The following is a 22,912-nucleotide window of genomic DNA, read 5'->3' as shown; positions in this document are numbered from 1 at the left end:
ATATTTGTTTTCGATTTCACTTGGCTTGTATCAATGGCTCAGGCTGGCAGTGGTGTAATAGGGTGGCAGATATTTTCTTGACACCTACTGTAAGGGCCCCTTTTTACCATTGAGCATTGTTTAAATGCCACATCCTACTCAAGTAGCCGACTAATCTACAGCAACTGTGTGATGCCATTATGTCAATATAAACCAAAATCTCTGAAGAATGTTTTTAGAAGAATTAAGGGAGTTACCTACTGTAATAAAGTGACTGGTGAGTGTATATTTATTTAAAGATATTTAAGTATTTTCAACGTAGTTGACATGCAAACTGTTTATGATGTGTCCTAAACTAGGGCTAGTGAATTTAATATTGGCTTGATATATGAAATATTGATTCATTGTTATCATACACAGTCATAGTGCTTTCAAATGCATGAATTTGGGTTGCATATAGATTTGTCTTTTATTTATAATTTTTTTTCATGTCTATTAATTTAAATGAATGCACTGAAAATTAAAGTCAATTATTGAACCTTAAACCTGAGATTTATACTGGGGTAAAAGAATCTAGCAATACCCTTGTCTGATGGCGAGCGTTTAGGTTTTCTTTACATTCACCACTTTAAATCTCAACGCGAAGTGTCAGAATAAAAAATACAATGTATTTGTTAAATTTAAAAAAATATTAGTAATGCTTTGCTCACCATCTTCCAGAGCTCAGACACATTGCAAAGGCTTGTTTACCCTTATACAAAATTACATTGCTATAGTATTGGTTTTAGTTTTGTTTTAGGTGGGAAATTTAACACTTGACCCTGACAGTTGATCTGACAGTTTGAGCTAGAACACGTCGGTGATGTTTTGTCAGGTCATTATTCTGTCATCAGTTAAACATTATTAAAAATAAAAATGATCTTACTTCAGTTCTTGTAGTTTACGGTGAGGATTCTTCTTTACTTCAAAGATCAACTTCATTACTGAATCTCCAAGATCATTCATCGTCATATCCAGATGTATTAGATGTGATGGGTTTGATCTCAGAGCTGAAGTCAGAGCATCACAACCTTCTTCTGTGATATTACAATTACTCAACCTGTAAAGAACAGAGACACACACTTTACTCTCACAGTTCAAAACACACATTAGATTAACAATGATTTTATTATTAAAGACATTAATTAGTATCATACCACATACAATAACATCTGAATAGTCCTCTTTCTTCACACTCCATACATTATGCGTAACCTTTAGACGTTATTATAACATGCAAGTCGTGCTGGCATGTCCAGGGGTTAAAGCAAAAAAAATCCTGAGCCTGAAATCTTTCTGGGGGCAGACACGTTGTTGAAAACATTGTGCAACTAACTAGTAATGTATCTGCCATTGCCATTAGCACCTGAAAGGCTCAAACTACAGATTATGATGGGCTATTTGAAACAGCAATATAAAAAAAAGAATACTCACTAAAATATGGCGCAAACTAAAAACATTTTGTTAAAACTTTTTTGTCATCTTTTTTATATGCCACAAAATAAACTAGGGCTGGGTAAAAATATCGATTCATCAATGCATTGCAATTATTTGTTCCTCAATTCAATATCGATTCATCAAATTCATGAATCGATTCAGCCTACCGGCCAGTGGCGGCGCTGTGGGTGGGCAACACTCTAGCGCCCGCTCCCCGAGGTAATTTGATCCGGCCCTTTATGTAGTCTGATGTATGAAAAAGACATCTCTAGAATAAATACATTTAGAATTAAAATAAATGTAGTTGGACAACGGACCCTACAGTTACGAGTTGATGAGCGTGCATCTGTTACAGCATGAGATGCAGAGCGCGAGTCACGTGACTGGCGCGAGCAGGTTTGTCACATGTTTATATTCGTGCTTTGGTCCAACGCGAGCTGCTCGCGCCCGCACATCAAGACGCGATGACTGACAGTGGTGAGACCACGGACTCTATGGCTGTTTTAACCTCTTGTATTTCCATCTACAAAACCGGCTTTTCCGACAGTTGTTGTTTGATATGTCGGCTCAATGATGACTTGCTTATCCACAATGACATTAGATGTCTTAATAAAGGAAACGCATTAAAACGATTAGTGACAGTTAATCAATCATCGCGCCCAACACCTGCACCACTGAACGTGTATCTATTGACAAACATACACCTGATTTTACTGCTCTAGCGAAATCTAAAAGTATAATTTCTCTTATTAGAAGCTAGACTAATGTTTGCCAGTTATTAAGATGGCTGTTGTAGTTTAAATAGGGGTAGTGAAATAATTAGCTTTGACAAAAACAGCATAAAACAATGTTATGTTACATATTGTAAACTTTTTTGTTATGTGTACTAAAGTGATTAAATAAGTTAAATTCTCAATGAGTGTGATATGGCTCTTATTTACCCCTTTAAATGTAAATTAAAGCATCTTACAGTGCACTTTTGTTGTTATGCAGTTTTAAAATACAACATATGAACATGTCTGGATGTAGAAAAAGCCTACTTGGACATGTTACAATGCACTAATTTTGTTGTATGCAGTTTGAAAATACATGTTTGTAGAAAAAGCCTATTGTACAATGCACTGATTTTGTTGTTATGGAGTTTAAATATATGAAAATTAAGTCATAATCACTGATATATCTTCGGCCCCTTATATGAGATGCTTTTCATGAACTGGCCCCCATGACAAACTAACTGAATATCCCTGCTCTAGTGAGAGCGTTCAACATTGTACAAGAAACGCTTTACCAAAACACGCTTTACCAAAACAGCAAGATGGCAAACAGCAGCTGCACTCCGTTCAAGTCTGCACCAAAAGCTAAAATTAAAATATAGGCTACTCAGGTACTTAATTACTTGTGTATCTACTTATTATTGAATCGATATTGAAGCAAACAAATCAATATCGAATTGAATCGAATCGAATTGAATCGAAGCCTCAAGAATCGGAATCGAATCGAATTGTGAAATTCCTAACAATACCCAGCCCTAAAATAAACCATGATCAGTCTGAACAAATTCAGTCACTTTGTATACTTAAAAGGTAAATACATCAATGTGGTGCACTTTGAGAATAAAAATAAGTGACATAGATCTATGAGGAATTTTATGTTCTTAAAAATCTTTGGTTGCATATATGTATGGTAATAATAGGGCACCAGTGTTAATTTTGTTGACGAAGGCGATGACGAAAAATATTCGTCAACGAACCTTTTTCACGGACGAAAACTAAATAAAAACTAAATAAAAGTCAGATATGATGACGAAGACTGTAACAACATATAACTGACACTTTAGTCAACGAATAAAAATAAGACGAAAATGTTAGGGAGGGACGAATGGAGAAGAGATCCAATCAGAGCTACTCATTTTGTGGGACAAGTTGTGAAGAAATCCAATCAGAGCGAATCTTTGAGGGTAGGTTGATCTATGCAGGCAGCAGAGGCATTTTAAAAACCCGCGGCAAAGTTCGTTTTCACAACAGGTTGTTTACATTATATTTAGTTGTACAGTCTTCGTTACCCAGCTTTGGTTGATGTCAGTTGACTTCGCTCGTTAGCAACACGCTAACGTTTTGCAGTACACCCGGTCCGAAGACATGTCTCATTAACAACAAAAATGTCAGATCTAACGTCTAATCTGGTCACACTTAAAATATTACAACAAGACTGCCTGTAAAGACAACTCATCCAGAAATACATGCGAAGGTAAACATCCACGCTAAGGTTATTTTATCAGATAAACCACCATGTTTTTGCTAAACTTGGAATTACATACAGGGAGTGCAGAATTATTAGTTAAATGAGTATTTTGACCACATCATCCTCTTTATGCATGTTGTCTTACTCCAAGCTGTATAGGCTGGAAAGCCTATTACCAATTAAGCATATTAGGTGATGTGCATCTCTGTAATGAGAAGGGGTGTGGTCTAATGACATCAACACCCTATATCAGGTGTGCATAATTATTAGGCAACTTCCTTTCCTTTGGCAAAATGGGTCAAAAGAAGGACTTGACAGGCTCAGAAAAGTCAAAAATAGAGAGATATCTTGCAGAGGGATGCAGCAGTCTTAAAATTGCAAAGCTTCTGAAGCGTGATCATCGAACAATCAAGCGTTTCATTCAAAATAGTCAACAGGGTCACAAGAAGCGTGTGGAAAAACCAAGGCGCAAATAACTGCCCGTGAACTGAGAAAAGTTAAGCGTGCAGCTGCCAAGATGCCACTTGCCACCAGTTTGGCCATATTTCAGAGCTGCAACATCACTGGAGTGCTCAAAAGCACAAGGTGTGCAATACTCAGAGACATGGCCAAGGTAAGAAAGGCAGAAAATCGACCACCACTGAACAAGACACACAAGCTGAAACGTCAAGATTGGGCCAAGAAATATCTCAAGACTGATTTTTCTAAGGTTTTATGGACTGATGAAATGAGAGTGAGTCTTGATGGGCCAGATGGATGGGCCCGTGGCTGGATTGGTAAAGGGCAGAGAGCTCCAGTCCGACTCAGACGCCAGAAGGTGGAGGTGAAGTACTGGTTTGGGCTGGTATCATCAAAGATGAGCTTGTGGGGCCTTTTCGGGTTGAGGATGGAGTCAAGCTCAACTCCCAGTCCTACTGCCAGTTTCTGGAAGACACCTTCTTCAAGCAGTGGTACAGGAAGAAGTCTGCATCCTTCAAGAAAAACATGATTTTCATGCAGGACAATGCTCCATCACACGCGTCCAAGTACTCCACAGCGTGGCTGGCAAGAAAGGGTATAAAAGAAGAAAAACTAATGATACGGCCTCCTTGTTCACCTGATCTGAACCTCATTGAGAACCTGTGGTCCATCCTCAAATGTGAGATTTACAAGGAGGGAAAACAGTACACCTCTCTGAACAGTGTCTGGAAGGCTGTGGTTGCTGCTGCACGCAATGTTGATGGTGAGCAGATCAAAACACTGACAGAATCCATGGATGGCAGGCTTTTGAGTGTCCTTGCAAAGAAAGGTGGCTATATTGGTCACTGATTTGTTTTGGTTTGGTTTTTGAATGTCAGAAATGTATATTTGTGAATGTTGAGATGTTATATTGGTTTCACTGCAAAAAATAAATAATTGAAATGGGTATATATTTGTTTTTTGTTAAGTTGCCTAATAATTAGTAATAGTCACCTGCACACACAGATATCCCCCTAAAATAGCTAAAAACTACTAAAAACCAAAAACTACTTCCAAAAATATTCAGCTTTGATATTAATGAGTTTTTTTGGGTTCATTGAGAACATGGTTGTTGTTCAATAATAAAATTAATCCTCAAAAATACAACTTGCCTAATAATTCTGCACTCCCTGTAGAAACTAAAGGAATACACATCTGAACTGTATTGATTGTATTGGATTGTCCGAATTAATACTGAGTATCAGGGCCGTGCACAGGGGGGTGGCCCGGTGGCCAGAGCAACTGCCCCCCTGCCCTCATCGACTGAGGTGCCCCTCTTCCCCACCGCTCCGCTCAAAGCATTCCGAATCCGCTGATTCCGTTTTCCCGTTCGCTCAGCACTCCGCACTCGCACGCGCAGCATCACTCACAGTGTCTGAGGCGCGAGAGTGAACACGAGTCACGAAAGTTCGCGAGTTCACCAAAACTGTCGCAACAGGTAGGTAATGCAAGACAGTTGTTGAATCTGCAATTTTTTTGTATTTATGTCGGTAATGTTTTGCTCTTGGTCTTCTACTAGTGCTAACAGCTTGAACAACATATTCACGTTTTGCTTGTCTAATCAAATTGTACTCACGATCAAATTTAATACAAATAACTACATTTTCTGCACCCTTTGTAGACAACCTCCCCAAAAACTAACAAAAAAACAATGCCTTCACAAAAAAGAAGACAGAGACAGAGAGAGAAAGAGCGAAGAGAGGCTGCTAAAGGCAGCTTAACACTGCAAACATGGATTCAAAGCTCCAGCAAGCCAGCAGGTAAATCATCATATAGAACAGTTAGCAGACAGTTTGACAGTTTAATTTTTGTAAGTATATTTCCCACTATAATCCTCATAGGCTCTAAATGAATTGTATATTACTATAGCATAGTATATAGATTTATGCTTTATGGTAATATGAAATTAAATGTTTATTACTTATTAATCCATTGAAGATGAGGCAGAAGCAGGCTCAGAGAGTGAGGGAGAGCCCATTGAGCATCAGCCAAATCAGACACTTACAGGTAAGTGTTGTTAAACTGGCTGACAGTAAAGAAAAGTTTGATAACAAGAAATATAGACATAAAATAATTTGAATGTAAGAGTAATATTACAAGAACATAAGTTTAATTAGCACTAAAGGCTTACAATTGTATTTAAAATATGATTATAATAGGTTTGTTATTCATTCTCTATATTAAGATGAAACTGCCTCAGAATCAACTCAACAGAGTAAAAGTGTAGATCTTGGAACTGAGCCAGAGACAGAACAAGTTCAGAATGAGAAAGAAAGGCAATACAGTGAGACAGAGAGGGAAGAGACAGACGCAGAACAGGAAGAAATGGAAATGGAGAGTGAGGCAGCCACAGTCATGTACACAAGGGAGAAAAAGCCAGAAGACTTTGAGTTTTTGCTTCAGTTACAAAATCCATCAGATCCTGCTCATGTAAAGAAATACAATTTAACATACAATGTGGCCTTCACAAAATTTTCAAATTCAGTAGGACCCTGTCGTCCAATTTTGCCATTCCCAAAAAATGAACAAGGACGTTCGTTTCAGGGACAGTGGTATGAAGAACACCCCTGGTCAGAGTATTCTCCTGAGAATGATGCAATGTACTGTTTCAGCTGCAGGCTTTTTATGAATGATGAAAAGTATAAGAGCAGAACAGGTTGGAAGTCAGTGGGGTTAAGTCTGTGGAAGCAAGCTAAAGGAAAAATGAAGGAGCATAGCAGAACAGAGTCACACATGCTAGGCATGATTCGATGGAATGCCTTTAAAAGAAAAGCATTGGATACAGCATTAGAGAAGGCAGACTTTGAGATGCAAGCAGCCAAGGAAAGAGAAAGGCAAAAAAACAGGGAGATTATCTACCGACTGATTGATATTATATTGTACTTAGCGAAACAAGGCATGGCATTCAGAGGTGACAATGGAAGCCTCTCAAGTTCAAACAAAGGAAATTTCTTAGAGCTTGTAGAGTTGGTTGGCCAGTATGACAGTGTCCTTAAGCTTCATCTTGACAACATCAAAGAAAAACAAGCATCATGTCAAAAACCTCAGGTGTCTCTCCTCTCAAACCGAATACAAAATGACCTAATTAGAGCAATGGCTATTTATGTGAAACAGGAAATACTGAAGGAAGTAAGGGAAGGGTCAATATTTTCAATTTTACTTGATGAGACTACTGATGTATCACACATCGAACAGGTGTGCTTTGTTGTGCGTTATGTACATGACATGACCATTAAGGAGCGCTTCATTCAGCTCTGTGATGTTCAGTCAACAACAGGAGAACAGCTTGAAAACCTAGTAATGAACTTGCTGAAGGAGAACCAGCTGAAAGTTGAAGACATATATGGTCAGGGTTATGATGGAGCAGCCAACATGAGTGGGCCTTACAAAGGACTACAGTCCAGAATACAAAATCAAAATGAAAAGGCATTATATGTTCATTGCCATGCTCATTGTTTGAATCTTGTATTAGTGGAGAGTTCAAAGTCAAGCATTCACTTTGTCAGTTTTTTTACAGTGGTTGAAAAACTTTACACCTTCATTGCAAACTCCACAAAACGACATGCAGCTTTTGTTCAAACACAGCAAGCCATGAATCCTGGCCAGCGTGCTCTTGAGCTACAGAAGCTCTCAGACACCCGATGGACCTGCAGGGAAACAGCCCTCAGGACTCTCAGAAAATGCCTCCCTGCAGTTGTGCAATTTCTGGAAGATCTGACCAAGTCTGAGCCACCTGATCTAGCTGCAGGGGACGCACACATGCTGTTGCACAGCATTAACTTTGAATTTATTCTTTGCTTGGAAATAACAACTCCAATTTTCATGGAAACAGCCGTTGCTTCAAATGCTCTTCAGTGGCAAGACTTGGACTTGGCAGCAGCATACACTGTTGTAAAGGGTGTCATTAGCAGAATGAACACACTGAGGACTGAAGAGCAATTCAAAGAAATATTTCACAATGCTACCATTCAAGCAGAGACAAGAGGGATCAATGTGCCTGAAGAGATTCCAGGACAAGCAAGGCGGCGAAAAGTACAAACAAAGTTCAAGTATTGCCCCACATCAGCAGAGGACCACCAGCCACAGACTATAGGAATACTACAGAGGAAGGATGTACTTTACTTTTTTGGATTCCCTGATTCAGGAACTCCACAGGCGATTTAAAGGGAAGGGGAACACTGACAAAATTGTGATGTCACTGCAATGTTTGATTGAGCCATCAAAGTGGAAAGACACTGCAGATGCTGAAGCACTTAATGCTGTCCATACTCTCTGTGAGTTTTACGGATTTCAAGAGGAGGAGGAACAGCTGCGAACTGAGCTTAGAGTTTTCCACTCTTCATTCACATGCTCACAATAGAGTGCCCATGCAATTTTGGAAACATTTAAGGATTTTGATGCTCATGTTGTGTTTCCAACACTTTTTAAGCTGCTAAAAATCTTTGCAACACTACCTGTCTCAACAGCCACTGTTGAACGCTCATTCTCGAAGTTGAAGCTGGTGAAAACTAAACTTCGTAATGGATGTGGACAAGAACGACTCTCTGACCTTCTGCTTCTGGCCATTGAAAAAGACGTCCCAATCATAAAAGATGAGGTTATCAAGATCTTTCAGGACATGGTACCAAATAGAAAGGTTTTGCTGTAAAAGGAAAAGGTAAATACCAAAGTGTAAAACTGTAAATAGTTTCTGTTATTATCACCAATGTGTAATTGTGAAGCATTAAAAAAAGGTTATCAAGATCCTTCAGGACAGGGTACCAAATAAAAAAGTGTTGCTGTAAGGTTAATATAAAAATGTAAAACAGCAAATAGTTTCTGTTATTATCAGCAATATGTAATTGTTGTGATGTTCTATTAAACATCTACAATAAAGTCTAAAATGTATTTGAGTGTGTGCTATCTTCTCTTTTAATTGTACATTTTGTAATAACTGGATTTGTGTTAACAAGCAAACACCCCCTTAGAGTGCCCCCTTTTTGGTTTCGGCCACTGCCCCTCAAAATGTCTGTGCACGGCCCTGCTGAGTATAAATATTCAGTGTCCTCAAATTGAATGAAATGTGTAACGTTACTATTATAGTGACGTTGTGCTGTTACAGTACATGACTGGACAAAGTGCGTGCGTGCGTGCGTGTCTGTCTGTCTGCCGCGTGTGTGTCTGTGTGTGGATGTCATTTAGGGAGAATGCATATCTTTTCCTGGGACCATGAATATTTTTTAGGTAGAGCGGGCCTTATGCTTATTTTATATGAGATTATCTTTTGTGAAAAAGCCACAGTCAGTGTTTTTGACATTAAGAATAAAATAAAATACATGTTTTCTACAACAACCATTAAATCTGTCTCTGTATTGCATTTTCAAACCTTACCATTCCATAACAGACTGAAGATACTTCCAATAACTAAAAAACTTAAGACTAGACTAAGACTACAACTCTTATGATATTTAGTCGACTAAAACTAGACTAAAATATTTCAGATGACTAAAATAAGACTAAAACTAAATGGTGTGTTATTCAAAAGACTAACGTCAATTTCACACCGCAGGCGTGAGCAGCGCGTGTTTTTTTTGGTGCCCATGTTAACAAGATAAAGCATGTACACCGCACGCGTGAGCAGCGTGTGCTTGCGTGGCAGGAGCATCGCTGAAGCAGCAGTGCTGCTATCATTTCGGCGTCGGCTCTATTTTTGCTGCCCTGCTCACGCTCAATTAAAGTGACAGTGCATTGTTTATGCTTTAAATGGTCGTGGATTGACGCAAAAAAGTGTAATTTTACAGTAAAATCACGAATTTGAGGCCAAGTGTGTTTCAAACAGTCATGACTATGAGCAATTTAAAAGAAAGCAACACACTGTAGCCAGAAGACTACGCTGTCATTCCCTCTCTGCCCAGCACTGCCTCATCTATCTTAATAATCTTCAGAAATAGATACATCTATAAATCTAAATCTTATGCTTAAACTGTTGAAGGAAAACCCGATCGACTGCTTCATGCTGTCAATCACTGGGTGAATGTTTTATTTTATCGTAAAACTTAAGAGAAACATATTTAATAATGCGCCATGGGCTTTTTATGTCTAAAATTGTGTTTATTCTATATCTGACATTACACGGACCAGAACAGCACAAAACAATGTAGATTAAACAAATCACAGTTAAATAAATTACACTGACCATCAAAAAGCGTCTTGAAGAGGTTTTGCTCATAAATGCATGTTTAATAAAGTAATGTGAACTTGAGATTTTTTATACTGTTATTAAACTGCACAGTATGCACTGCAAATGCAGCCGGTGTTAAAGCACAATGGCCAAGCGCAGCAAACGCTCACCTGACGCGCTGCTCACGCTACGCACACGCGCTGCTCACGCTTGCGATGTGAAACCGGCGTAAGACTAAGACTAAATCAGAATTTGCTGCCAAAATTAACACTGTAGGGCACACAAATGAGATTCACCACTGGTCAAAACCTGTTCAATGTTTATAGAATAATTAGTGATGGCATTTAATACAGATTTGTTATTTATTACTGAACACCAAGCAACCTTTGCACCCTAGATTTGAAGTGGATACTGTAATTTTTTTATGTTTTAGGGGTGTCCTCGACTAAGGATTTACATATTTGAATCAGAATTGTTGAATCTTTCTATAGGGCTTATTCGCAAACACCGGAAGTAGCTAACTGCGGCCATATTGTTGACATGACATCTGTCCTCCCCCTATAGCCGCACGTAGATTTGAGTTGAGGGAAGCAGTAGCCTTAATGGCTTCATCTCGTCGGTTTTAAGAGAAGATAAGTTTGATTAGTGTGGACCCATATCAAATAGACCCAATAGCCTTAAAGGGCGTGTTGCAGGTTAACCACCACTGTCGATTAATGGGTACATAAATCACTCAAGATATGTGTATAATTTTTAAAATGTCTCAAAAATGGTCTTAAAGAACACTTTTTTTACGTTTTTGGTATTAACGTTTTTTTTACGCAATTCTGCGATGATGTCACGTTGGGGAGAAGTGGAGAAAGCCTCAGCCAGAGCCATAGAGATAGAGGAGACATTTATTGCTGTTTAATACTTACGTATACAATTTGGAAATCATATATACATCGTAGGAAATATATAATGTGTTATACTGCAAAGATACCATGCTAATTATTATTTATGATATCTGTGGAGATAAATAAAACTTCGAAAATCTGCTGATTTGATCCATTCATGTCCTGACCACCAGGCTAGAGATTTTTAAACATCCTTAATCCACACTTACTAGTCTATCAAATAATATCTCAAATATATTGTTTTGTGAAATAAAAGGATGCTTTGTTATATTGTTTATGTGATTATAACGAATCACACGATCATTTTATACGCAGCAGTCAGCAGCACACTCGGATCCGACCGCATACATACTGTAATAAACAGGCGTTCGGCGGCTTTTTACATCACGACAGACTATGCCATTTGAGGAGGAACCGCTCATTGATCACCGTATTTTTATAAATCCTGTACATGTTTGGACCTGCCGAACAGGTTGAGCACTTTTATATACTTTGTTGAGCAGAGAGGCTGCAGAGTTTGACCAGCGGGCTGCGGGAACCGGTGCACATCACGCCGCCGCCAGACGGTGTTAACTCGAAATGTATAACTATAATCAGATCGGCCCACCGGGAAAGTCCCGACTCTGCCGATTGCCATTCCGCTACTGGCTGTAAGAAAGCGAGTGCGTTTGGGTCGCTGGTCCCCGCGAACAGATGTGACGTGCCTCACTCACCTTCCAGGATTAGAGACATGCTGCCAAAACCGTTTGTGCTGAAGATCGCATAAAGTTACACCCATTTCAGGCAGGATCATGGACCACCTCAAGCCAGCATGCACGAGTATGTTAATTGTTTGTTTACTTTCTACACGAAGATATGCTAACGTTATGCTATCTGGCTGTCTGCCTATCTCTCTATACTAGCCTATCCATCTGTCTGTCTGTCTGTCTGTCTGTCTGTCTGTCTGTCTGTCTATCTATCTATCTATCTATCTATCTATTTATTTATAATCTGCGCTATCAGAACTGTACTTTACTCGTCTTTCTATAGACCGTTTCAGCAGTAACAATATAAACAAGCGGCTGTCACGGTCCGCACGTAACTTCCGGTAAACTCCGCTAATAATAAATAACAACAAAGTTCTTTAAACGTAGTTTATTTATATAACAAGCAAAAAAACAACACATAGATTACCTAGGAAACCAAAACATTTGTTATTTTTGACGAGGCATTCGTTCAAGAGATCAGTTTAGTAGCTAGTCAGACCATTAAAAAAACGAAACCGGAAGTAAGGTTCGGATCCAGACGTGTATCACGTGCGTCCAATGAAACTGTCTATAGTCATTCTCAATGCTCTCAATGCGGCTTTGGTAAATTCTCTCCCCAGCGTGACGTCATACAGTGCGTTGTGGGGGAAAGGAGAATCATTGTAAACCGCTGTACTTTTTCATACTTTTTCGGGTTTTGTGATACCCAACAACATAAAATACAATGGATAACAGTTTAAATGGTTATTACACACAAGCAAGTTGCACAAATTCATAAAAAAAAAAACCTGCAACACACACTTTAAGTAAAGATCCGTCCTTATTGCCAGCCGTAACTTATCCGGATATTTATAACTATATTGTTCATACAGTATCCGCATACATCATACAAGCACTAAAGGGCCGTTCACATTATAACGATAACTATATTAGCGTCCACATGCCCATTCAAACTGAGGGGGCACGTGCCCCCTTGGTTTTTTGAGCCAAATGGATTTTGCATGCAACCTGAAAATCAAACAGGCGTCCATCAATCGGTAACTTGTCTTTTAATCTGTTTAATATTCACAATATTATGAATTCTATGCTGCATCCTTGTCACTTTTCAGAGATTTTTGCCGTTATGATAGTGTTTTGAACAGGTTACATTACTTTCTGGCAGCAGGCGCTCCAGTAAGGGCAGCCGCAGACATCATCAGCGTGAGCGCGCTCACAAGCTTTCATGTTGCTGCTGCATTTGGCTATCTGAGGAATTAAGACGTGCAAGAAATGCTCACAACATTTTCAAACCCCAGTACGGTAATGTGCAGTTAACCTCCTCTGTGTAAAAAATGTATGGTTTAAAATGTGACCGTCTCGACGTTATATTAGTAGAAATTTCTAGATTCATCTTCTTGGCACAACGCCAAAGTTCGCCAGAGTTCACGTGGGCGCGGGATCACACATGCTCACATATGAGGTAAAATTTAATGCAAAAATCCGTTCCTTCAATCATTTTATCTAAACATTTTTTTTTAAATCATTATTGAACATTAAAATCAATCGCGTTGCTATAGATTATGTTATTTTCATTGTTTATATACTTTATCAGGGTTCTTGCAGGTTTCAGCAAGTTAAATTTAAGACCTTTTTAAGACCTTTTAAGACCATTATGAGTAAAATTTAAGACCAACACGTAACATTACTAGAAGCATTCAATGATCTCAGAAATTCTTAAAACATTCAATTTTTATTGATTCAGTTATAGAAAAATATAAAATGAACGCAGTTTTAAAACAGACAATCAAAATACATGGAAATACATTATGCTTAACTCTATTAGACCGCGAGTGTTGGCGCCGACAAATTTAGAGACTTCTGACAAAGAAAGCCCAAAAATGGCTCATATAGTGAGCCATTGAAATACATTGAGTTCGAGGCAAAGAGCTGTGATTTTTCTTAATTAATACAATAGTCAAGAAATGCATTGATTTACAATATTTATACATCACACTAATATGTGTAAGTAGTATTTTTATAAAATTCTATCAACAATGTTTTTTGACAAATAAAATTCACTAATATTAGATCAGTTAGTATGGTCAGCTGCTGGTTTGTGCCTAGTTTTACACTGCCTCATACAACTTTAAAGCTTTAAAATGCATCACACTCTGTAGTACGTAAGCTTATAGTGGAGGTTTCCCAGACAGGGATTAGACTAGTTTTAAGAGCTTTCCAAACTTGAAACAATTTGCACTGACATATCTTAAAATACATCAAAATGCACACAAGTAATGGTTTTAGTAAGGCATGTTTATTAAAACTAGTTATATGTCATAATTAAACTAAGGCCTAGTCCTGGTTTAAGCTAATCCCTGCCCGGGAAACCACCCCATAATGTTTAATGTACAACTGACTGTGTGCTATCTTGTGCCTGTTTATAAATAAACTAAGAACAAAAGATCACTTTCAATTATTATTAATCCCTAAAAGCATTAATATATGCATTTTATTAATACAAGTTATTAATAAATTAATGTATTGCATTTAATTGAATACAGAATCACAGAGCCAAAAAAACACTCCACCCATAGGTTTTATGCATAAATATGCACTGTATACCGCCATCAGGTTTAATAGCCTCTCTAATTACACAATAACGGATTAATCTGCATTAAGAAAATGAAATTTTCCATTAAAAGGCTGTTTGATATGTGTTTCTAACTTTAGAGACGTTAAGACCGTTTCTCAATCCGAAGGCTGTAGCCTCCGAAGGGTCCTATTTCTAAGATGGATGCGTCATAAAAACTGTCTTATTTCAGAATATTAACTTTGAAATTAACTTTAAAATATTGATTATTATACTTTGTTAATCGTTAATTGTTGTAATATGCTTATGACTTGCGAATGTAACGCTCAGTTAAATAAACCAGGCGATGCCGTATGCAGCAGCCTGCCTATGCGAAAGGGCTCTGATTCTACTGCTATTCATTTAACCGTAACTCCTGAAGCATTTGGGCCATCAAATTGTTTGAATTGTTCCTAAAAGAAGACAATTGCACTTTTTTCAAATATATGGTTTATTACGGTACTTTCTTGCTTTCCGTCTGCCAATCGCTGCTGTTTGTGGAGAGCTGAAGGGAAAGCGTGTTAGGTTCGAGTGCATTGCAGCAGAGAGCAATATTAAAGTCTAAAATATAAAACTGTGTAACACTAAAGTTGACACGCTGTTGGTGGCTCGTGACTCGACGGCCCGACTGTTTAAGTTGATTTTCAATAAAGCAGCATTGATTTTTGTTCGCTTCTGTGTCCTCTATGTTTCAAAACAGGGGTAAGAAATTTAAGACTTGGGTTAATTAAATTTAAGACCTGGGATAAAAATCTGGGTGTTTTTAAGACTTTTTAAGGCCTTAAATTTAACATTCTGAATTTTAGACTTTTTAAGACCCCGCGGGAACCCTGTTTATGGACTTAAAATGACATTTATTTAATAATGCAGTTGTTGTGCAAAATGAATTAATGACACAATTTAACAAGTCATTTAACAAAACTTAAATAAATAAAACATGTCGTTTTTGTTTTAAATATGATACCAATATCATGTCATTATTCCGATTGATTAGTATTTGATATGAAAGTGAGTCAACACTTTTATTTTGGAGTTTTTTGCATGAAGGCAAGGGCGCTCATATTGTTAGAAATGTAACTTAAGTGCCATGGAAAAGACTGAAAGCTCTATAATATAATTCGTTTGATGTCTGTGTATGCACAAATTTCTGTGAACTGTGCACACTCTGCCCCCTTAAAAAAAATTGGTGCATGACGCCCCTGAGCGTCCACATATCCAAACGATATGTTTATGCTAATTCGCTCACGGCACTCGCACAAATCACTTGCCTTTAATATTGCTTGTAATAAAAACTTTTGCTGATGTCCTCAACACGCAGCATTTCGCGTAACTCTAAACAGTGAATCTAATAGTTTGTGTAATCTCTTACCTTTTTGCATAACAGTTAGTTAATGTAATAGAATAAAAAGCATTACGTAGTCAATTTTCACAGCAACTCCAGGTAATTTTATGTATAAAACTTTTTTTTTTTGAAAGCAGAGGGTATGTTCTTTTATTTGGTATATTGTATGTTTATATATTTAAAGAAGAACATTTTCTGGAAGGCATTAAACTTTTGTGAAAATCATGCAAAACGCTGGTGCTGGCTGGCAACTTTTTTTTAAAACGCTGGCAGCGAAAGAGTTAATACTAATTTAATAACTGTCTCAATTCATGGCAGTTTATTTGAAAGAGCAGTTTCAGCCACTGCTTACAGCTAACCATATGTGATAAAATTATGGGGACAGACTTTGCTGTGAGGTGATGCTAAGTTATCTAAAAAACTGAAACGTTTTCTACATGTGATAAAATTATGGGGACAGACTTTGCTGTGAGGCATATATCTCTAACGTTACCTGTGGTAAAATAATGGGGACAGACTTTGCTGTTGGGAGTCTCTCCTTCGCTGGTTCAACTCCTCTGTCTCCTTCCTTTCGTGTTTTCTGACAGTCCGTATCGCATAAAAACTAATTCCGGGGTTCTTATTGCTGTTGTTAGAACAGCTGTGTATTACACCACACACCATCGCGCTGTTTAAAAAAATTACATTGATAATACCATGGATAATACAGACGCTGCCTCACTTGTCAATTGACAGACTGACAGTTGTCGTATTTTCTATGTCAACAACATGGCCGCCACGAACATTGATGACGTAGATCGAATAACTCCTATAGTTGATTGATAGTCGAATCATCTATGTGTGTGTGTGCGTGCGTGGGTTGGGAGGGGGCCAGACCAGGTAAAAACGGGCAACGTTATTTTCTTTCACAAGCAGCACACATAAACAACTTTCTGATAAAGTGACCAAAACTGTCTTTCAAGTGATGAACGAAGACCAAACTGACGATGCATTTATATTTTTTATTACCATACCATTTCTCATAACATTTTAAAGCCACGATCTACAGAACATCACACATATATAACAAAAAACATTTTGATAACTAAACCTAAAAAAAAATAACAAATGTGATTTGGAAACCCCGGCTACAATTCAGGGATTTTATTTAATTTTAGATTTAGCGCGTCACAGCAGTCGTGACCAAAAAAAAGACAAATTACATATAATTAGTGATTGTTACTGTAAATGATAAAAACTAAGCTTATATACAATTCATTAAACGTTAATTTATAACAAGAAAAACACTGAAATTAATAATTTTATAAACACTAGGCGTTATTATTTAGCACATAAATACCTGCTTGCTTACATTGACTTTGATCATCTCTATTCACTTTAGATACAGAACATCTAATGATTCTTATATTATTTATTTCAGGAATCTCTTTTTTATCATTTGAAAGTGAACACCGACCATAATATTAAATCACAAGAAAGACAGTCGTAAATATAGGTTCGGTGCAGATATTTTCTGTCATCACCGAAATTTTAGGAAAAGGCGTACATGTTTTGCAGTTTAACCTAAAACCTCGTTTTAAATACATTTTAAAACTTATACCCGTCGAAAAACATCAGTTTTTTATGTTTAGTTTGATGAACTCCTAAATATGAGACCCAGAGCACCTAGCCCGTTCGTATAAATTGCATGCGCCATCATCATGGCCAGCATGCAAAAGCGCAACATCCTTACAACGAAAAGCAATTCAAAATTAACAGACTTAAATTAGATCAGAATTTACGTTTATAATAAATAAAATATTTTAATAGAATAAGGTCAGAAATAACATGGTGTAGAACTAATATGTGCAAAATGCCTTAAGTGCACGGAAACAAAACACAAGCCAAATAGTTAAATCAGATAACCCAGAGTGATTTATAAATAAAATAAAGAAATTATCAAAAGAACGAAAGTATAGCCAAAATTGCCAGCTTTGTCTTTTAAATTTAGAATGGTTTATTAACCTAGAAACCTCTTATGGACATGTAGCCCTGTCACAGGGGTTGTTGGATTTATAAACGCTTATAAACGGATTTATAAAATTTATAAAAATATTTATTGAAAGCTGCTTCACATATTATTTGCAGCATTATCATAATATGCTGTATATTAATATATTGGGAGAAAGCGGTTATATGTGACATCAGATAATGTGCACCCATATACTGTACGGCCAAATTTGAATGATCCTCATTTCATAACACATCTGCGACGATTCGACAGTGAGATTGGTAGTCGAATCAGGCTTCTCCTATTGATGCATTAAATCTTCGACTATTTGGGGTCACCCCTAGTGTGTTTGTCATTATATTATTCTGTAATCGCATGCGTTAACGTACACACACAAACCAGAATCACAAACCATCAGCAAATGCATGTGTTCATCAGGATGATGTCAGATCTGGTTCAAGTGGATGCATTAACACATGTGATTACAGAATATTATAATGCAAGCAAAATGTTTTGACACAAACGAAACTTTATACTGATATTGCGAGACAGCATTTGAAGTGCAAGCACCTGCTTCTCTTACTTACACCAGCTACTAAAATGCTGCACGTATCTGCCTTATTCCTTATATTCATGCCAAACGCCACTGATTTAAGTCCTTTATCAATTAGGTCATATCTTTCCTGTGCTTTATAAACTTACTTTCCATCCTGAGAACTACGTTTAGTACTTGCTACGTAGGCGGCTGCATATATGAAAAAAACCCCTAACCCTAAAAATATTCTAACAAAAGTTTTCTCAGCTGTTTTTTTGTAGTATTAGGTGTCCCTAATAACATACTAAAAGTTTACCAAAGTTTGACCACAAGAAAGGTGTAATTTTCAAGATGACGTCCAAGACAGGCAGGAAGCCCTTAAAATGTCTTAACTCCTTCATTATTTGACCTAGACAAGTAATCTTGGTGTCTAACACCATGATTTATGGGTCTATGAATCCATTGCACTGACATGATTACATACTTATGGAATACATGATTTTGTGAGATTGTAAGGTTTTATCTTTGTTTGGGGTGAACCAGATATGTAAACGATGTAGCCTATGCCATGTAACTCCTACTCAATATGTGTTTTTAGACACATACCCTTTTCTTGCTAAAACACAGACTTGACATTCAATGTAAAATGGATTGCATCAAAAAATAACTTATTTTGGAGTTGTGTAACTTTGATCATAAACCACTCTGAATAAGCCTGAACTAAGGCCTGTGTGTGAGCCCTCTAAAATGGTTATTCATTTCAATTTGAATAAGGTATTACATATGTAATGCATCCTCTATAGATGTTTTTGAGTATAAAAGTGGCATTATACTAAACCTAACAAAACTAAATTCACAATTGTTAGCAATTAAGAAGATGGTAAAAGAGAACACTGACATTTGATATTGCTTGTCTCATTGAAATGTTGTTGGCAGCACAGTGTATTCCATTTTGTTCAAACAAAATACATCCTTGACTACTTAAACCACACACACCCACCCAGATTTGGGGATGGAAACTGGTGGACAACCAGGATGAAGCTTTCCAGCTCACTTTTGGGGGGCTTTTTCACTGGGTACAATAGGTAGTACACAATACTTTTTTTAGTACAACCTGGGTTGAGGTTCCAAGCAAGCTGAGCTGATGCTAAAATGTGATGTGAAAGCACTGTAGATAACTGATTGGTCTGAGAGAATCATCATTACCAGCGTCATCGCTAAATGCAGCCGATGGTGTAGTGGGCAGCGCTCTGACATGTGTTGCTTTCGCACTTTCGGCGACCCGAGTTTGATTCCCAGCTTGTGGTCATTTGCCCATACTCTCTCTCCTCCCTGTACTTTCCTGTCATCTCCTCTATCACTGTTTAAATAAAGGCAAAAAGGCCAAAAAATACAACTTTAAAAAGTTATATTTTTAAATATAACTTGTACCTTTAACTGCCCCCCACTTTCATCTGACTTAATGGCTGACGATTTTGCTTCTTTCTTTGTGAAGAAAACAAACACTATTAGCAGTCCGTTCTCTGCGCTGACACCTCTTGCACATGCTCAAACTCCTGATACATGCTCACTCCTCTCTTTCTCTCTTCTAGCGGAACCAGATGTTTCCACAATCTTTGTTTCTAACCACCTGACCGCTAGGTCCCATACCCACCCGTCTCCTTCAGGCCATTACTCCATTGGTTATCCCTGCTCTCACCCACACAACCAATTAATCTCTTTCCACTGGTACATTCCCCACAGCTTTTAAAGAGGCCCGGATAACACCACTGCTGAAAAAACCCACAATTAATCCTGCAATGTTTGAAAATTACAGACCGGTATCTGTCCTTGCCTTCATTGCCAAGACTCTTGAGCGTGTGGTTTTAGAGCAGCTCTCCTCCTTCTTCACACAAAATAACCTCCTAGACAGCAACCAGTCTGGTTTCAAGAGCGGTCACTACACTGAAACTGCGCTGCTCTCAGTCATGGAAACTCTAAGGCAGACAAGGGCAAATAATCTGTACTGACCCTACTGGATCAATCTGCCACTGTTGACATTGTCAATCCCCACATCCTCCTGTCAACCCTCAAGGCTATGGTTGTCTCTGGCATGGGGCTACTATGGTTCAGGTCTTACCTCTCAGGGAGGTCATTTAGAGTATCCTGGAGAGGTGACGTCTCTGAACTCCAACGTCTCAATACCGGGGTACCTCAAGGCTCAGTGCTTGGACCACTGCTCTTTTCTATGACATTGACATGACATTCCTCGGTTCTATTATTGGGAAACATGGCTTTTCCTACCTCTGCTATCCCACTCTGGATGAAGGATTATCATCTCCAGCTGAACTTTGCAAAGACAAAACTGCTTGTCATATCATGTGGCCCTAAGATTCACCACAATCTTTTCATTCAACTTAGTTCTTTGACCATTATGCCTTTCAGGACCACCAGAAACCTGGGTTTGGTCATTGATGGTCAGCTTCGGTCAGAATCGGTCGGTTTTCGCAGGATATTGAACGTTATTTACAACATTGTCAGCATCCATACAGAACCTTGGCAACATATAAAGTGCGCTTTTACGCCCCCGCTCTCTAGGTGGCGCTAAGAGGCTGGTTTTGCCTGCGGTTGGTAAACCATACTCCCTATGCCACCTGCAGAGCGGGATCGTAAGCGCACTTCCTATTTGGCTACGTTAATGCTTTAAATAAAGTTCCATTTCTTGCAAAAATTTATCAATTTGCTTCACAAGTCATTATGAATACTTTTGTATTAGATATATCTGCTGTGGTAAAACGTGCAGTTGCTGACACTGATTTTATGTTCATTCATTTTGGAAATTAAAACTTTAATAAGGAACCACCCTTGTTTTTTTTCTGTGCACAATGGTAAGCCTTACACAAGCCAGCTGTTTTTGTTAATTACATAAATAAAGTTTTGCCCATTGCATAAATAATACTTTTTAAATATTTACGTCCGTCACTATGGTTACAGGTGCCGCGTGTAACTAGCATACGGGTTTGAGGTCGGTTCCTCGTTCATACAGGCAGTGTTCTATTTGTGTCTTTAATTTGCTGTGTGAACAGGACACTTCCAGACTCACACCTGTAAGTAAATACCGTTGTCACTCCTGAAATTTTGTCGTGTAAACGCACCCTAAGTGTGTGTGTGTGTGTGTGCGCGTGTGTGTGTGTGTGTGTGTGTTTGTGAGTGACTTTGTCTTCCAGTGTGTGTGTGTCTTTATGTGTGTGTAAGTTTTACTGTGTCTTTGTGTGTGAGTCTGTGTTTGTGTGTGTGTGTGTATGTGCGCACGTGTGTGTGTGTGTGTGTGTATGTGTGTGTGCACACCTGTGTGAGTGTGTGTGTGTTTACACAGGGTGTGTGTGAAGCGTCTAGTGCAGTAGTATGGAGGTGCTTGTAGTTAGTGCACGTTGTATGCTGCTTTCTGCTTGCAACTTCTGCTTTTAGCTACTGCCACTGGCTAGCCCCCTCACAGGTGGTGAAAAGAGGAGCCGAGAGTGTAAGTCTCCTCCGCCAGTACACAGCCTCTCCACCACCAAGACTTTTGCAGTGCCTCCTTGCGTCCACACATGGTAACTGGGTACCTCGCAGTCCCAGGCTAAACTGCAAGGGATCTCGGAGCAGCAGTGGGCCCTAGAGATGTGGTGTGCAGGCCCACCACATGGTGGATATGCCCTGACTCCCATCAACCACTGCCCCAGCTATGGGCAAATAGCCCCATTGCCTTATGGGCAGTCTCTTTGAGCCAAGGCTAAGGGAGCACACCCCAACAGAAAAGCAATGCGCTGGCGGTGCGCAATAGACGGGCCTAAATAGAACTAGGTCCCGGCAGCCTCCTGCAGCCAGGATGGGGAGCTGATCGTCCTGGGCCCACCCATGCCACCAGACCTACCTCATCATGGTGAAGATAGTGCGGCTGGGGAGAGCGCACCCCCTATAGCACTTTAAAAAATCCTTGCGCAGGTATCCACCTCTGACCACGGTGAACATTACCTGGATCTACATCTGGTTGAAGTCTGGCGGCGATGGGCTGTCTGACGACGGGGGCAGGTTTGAATAGACTGGGAGCTCTTAGTCAGAGCCCTGCATGTCAGCGGCATAGGGAATTGGTCACTAACAGCTGGGGCTGAGTGGCAGCTGTTCTCGGCAGCACCTTGTGTGACTGAGCAGCCCCATTCAGAGACCGCACTGCTCACCTCAAGCTGAGGAAGGGCCTAGAAAAGGTGGCCTAAAAAATGCCCACTCAACATATACCTGGACAGGATACCGCGCCTGTCGGGTTATTCCACTTCTGCGGTCGAAACAGAAGAAACAGATTCTGCAACCTTAAACTGGCAACATGGAACATAAGAACCCTCCTGGACTCCAATGTCAGGTCTGAAAGACCCCATAGAAGGACAGCCCTGGTTGCAGCCCAGTTGAGCCGATATGATATTGACAT

At 38.9% G+C, this 22,912-nt stretch overlaps 1 protein-coding gene across 3 annotated transcripts in view; it reads right to left on the bottom strand.

Moving 5' to 3' along the window:
* Positions 1-22,912, bottom strand: part of LOC135771790 (uncharacterized) — a 407,895-nt gene that overhangs the window by 13,754 nt on the left and 371,229 nt on the right. For all 3 annotated transcript variants that reach the window (XM_065282140.1, XM_065282141.1, XM_065282142.1), the window contains one exon: positions 905-1,078. In XM_065282140.1, coding sequence (XP_065138212.1) covers positions 905-1,078 — 174 coding nt within the window. The remainder of the gene's footprint in view (positions 1-904; positions 1,079-22,912) is intronic.

The sequence above is a fragment of the Paramisgurnus dabryanus genome, chromosome 8 (genome assembly GCF_030506205.2).
Source record: "Paramisgurnus dabryanus chromosome 8, PD_genome_1.1, whole genome shotgun sequence".
NCBI classification, from domain to species: Eukaryota; Metazoa; Chordata; class Actinopteri; order Cypriniformes; family Cobitidae; genus Paramisgurnus; species Paramisgurnus dabryanus.
The sequence above is the reverse complement of the archived record's forward strand: the minus strand, read 5'-3'. Positions and strand labels throughout refer to the sequence as shown.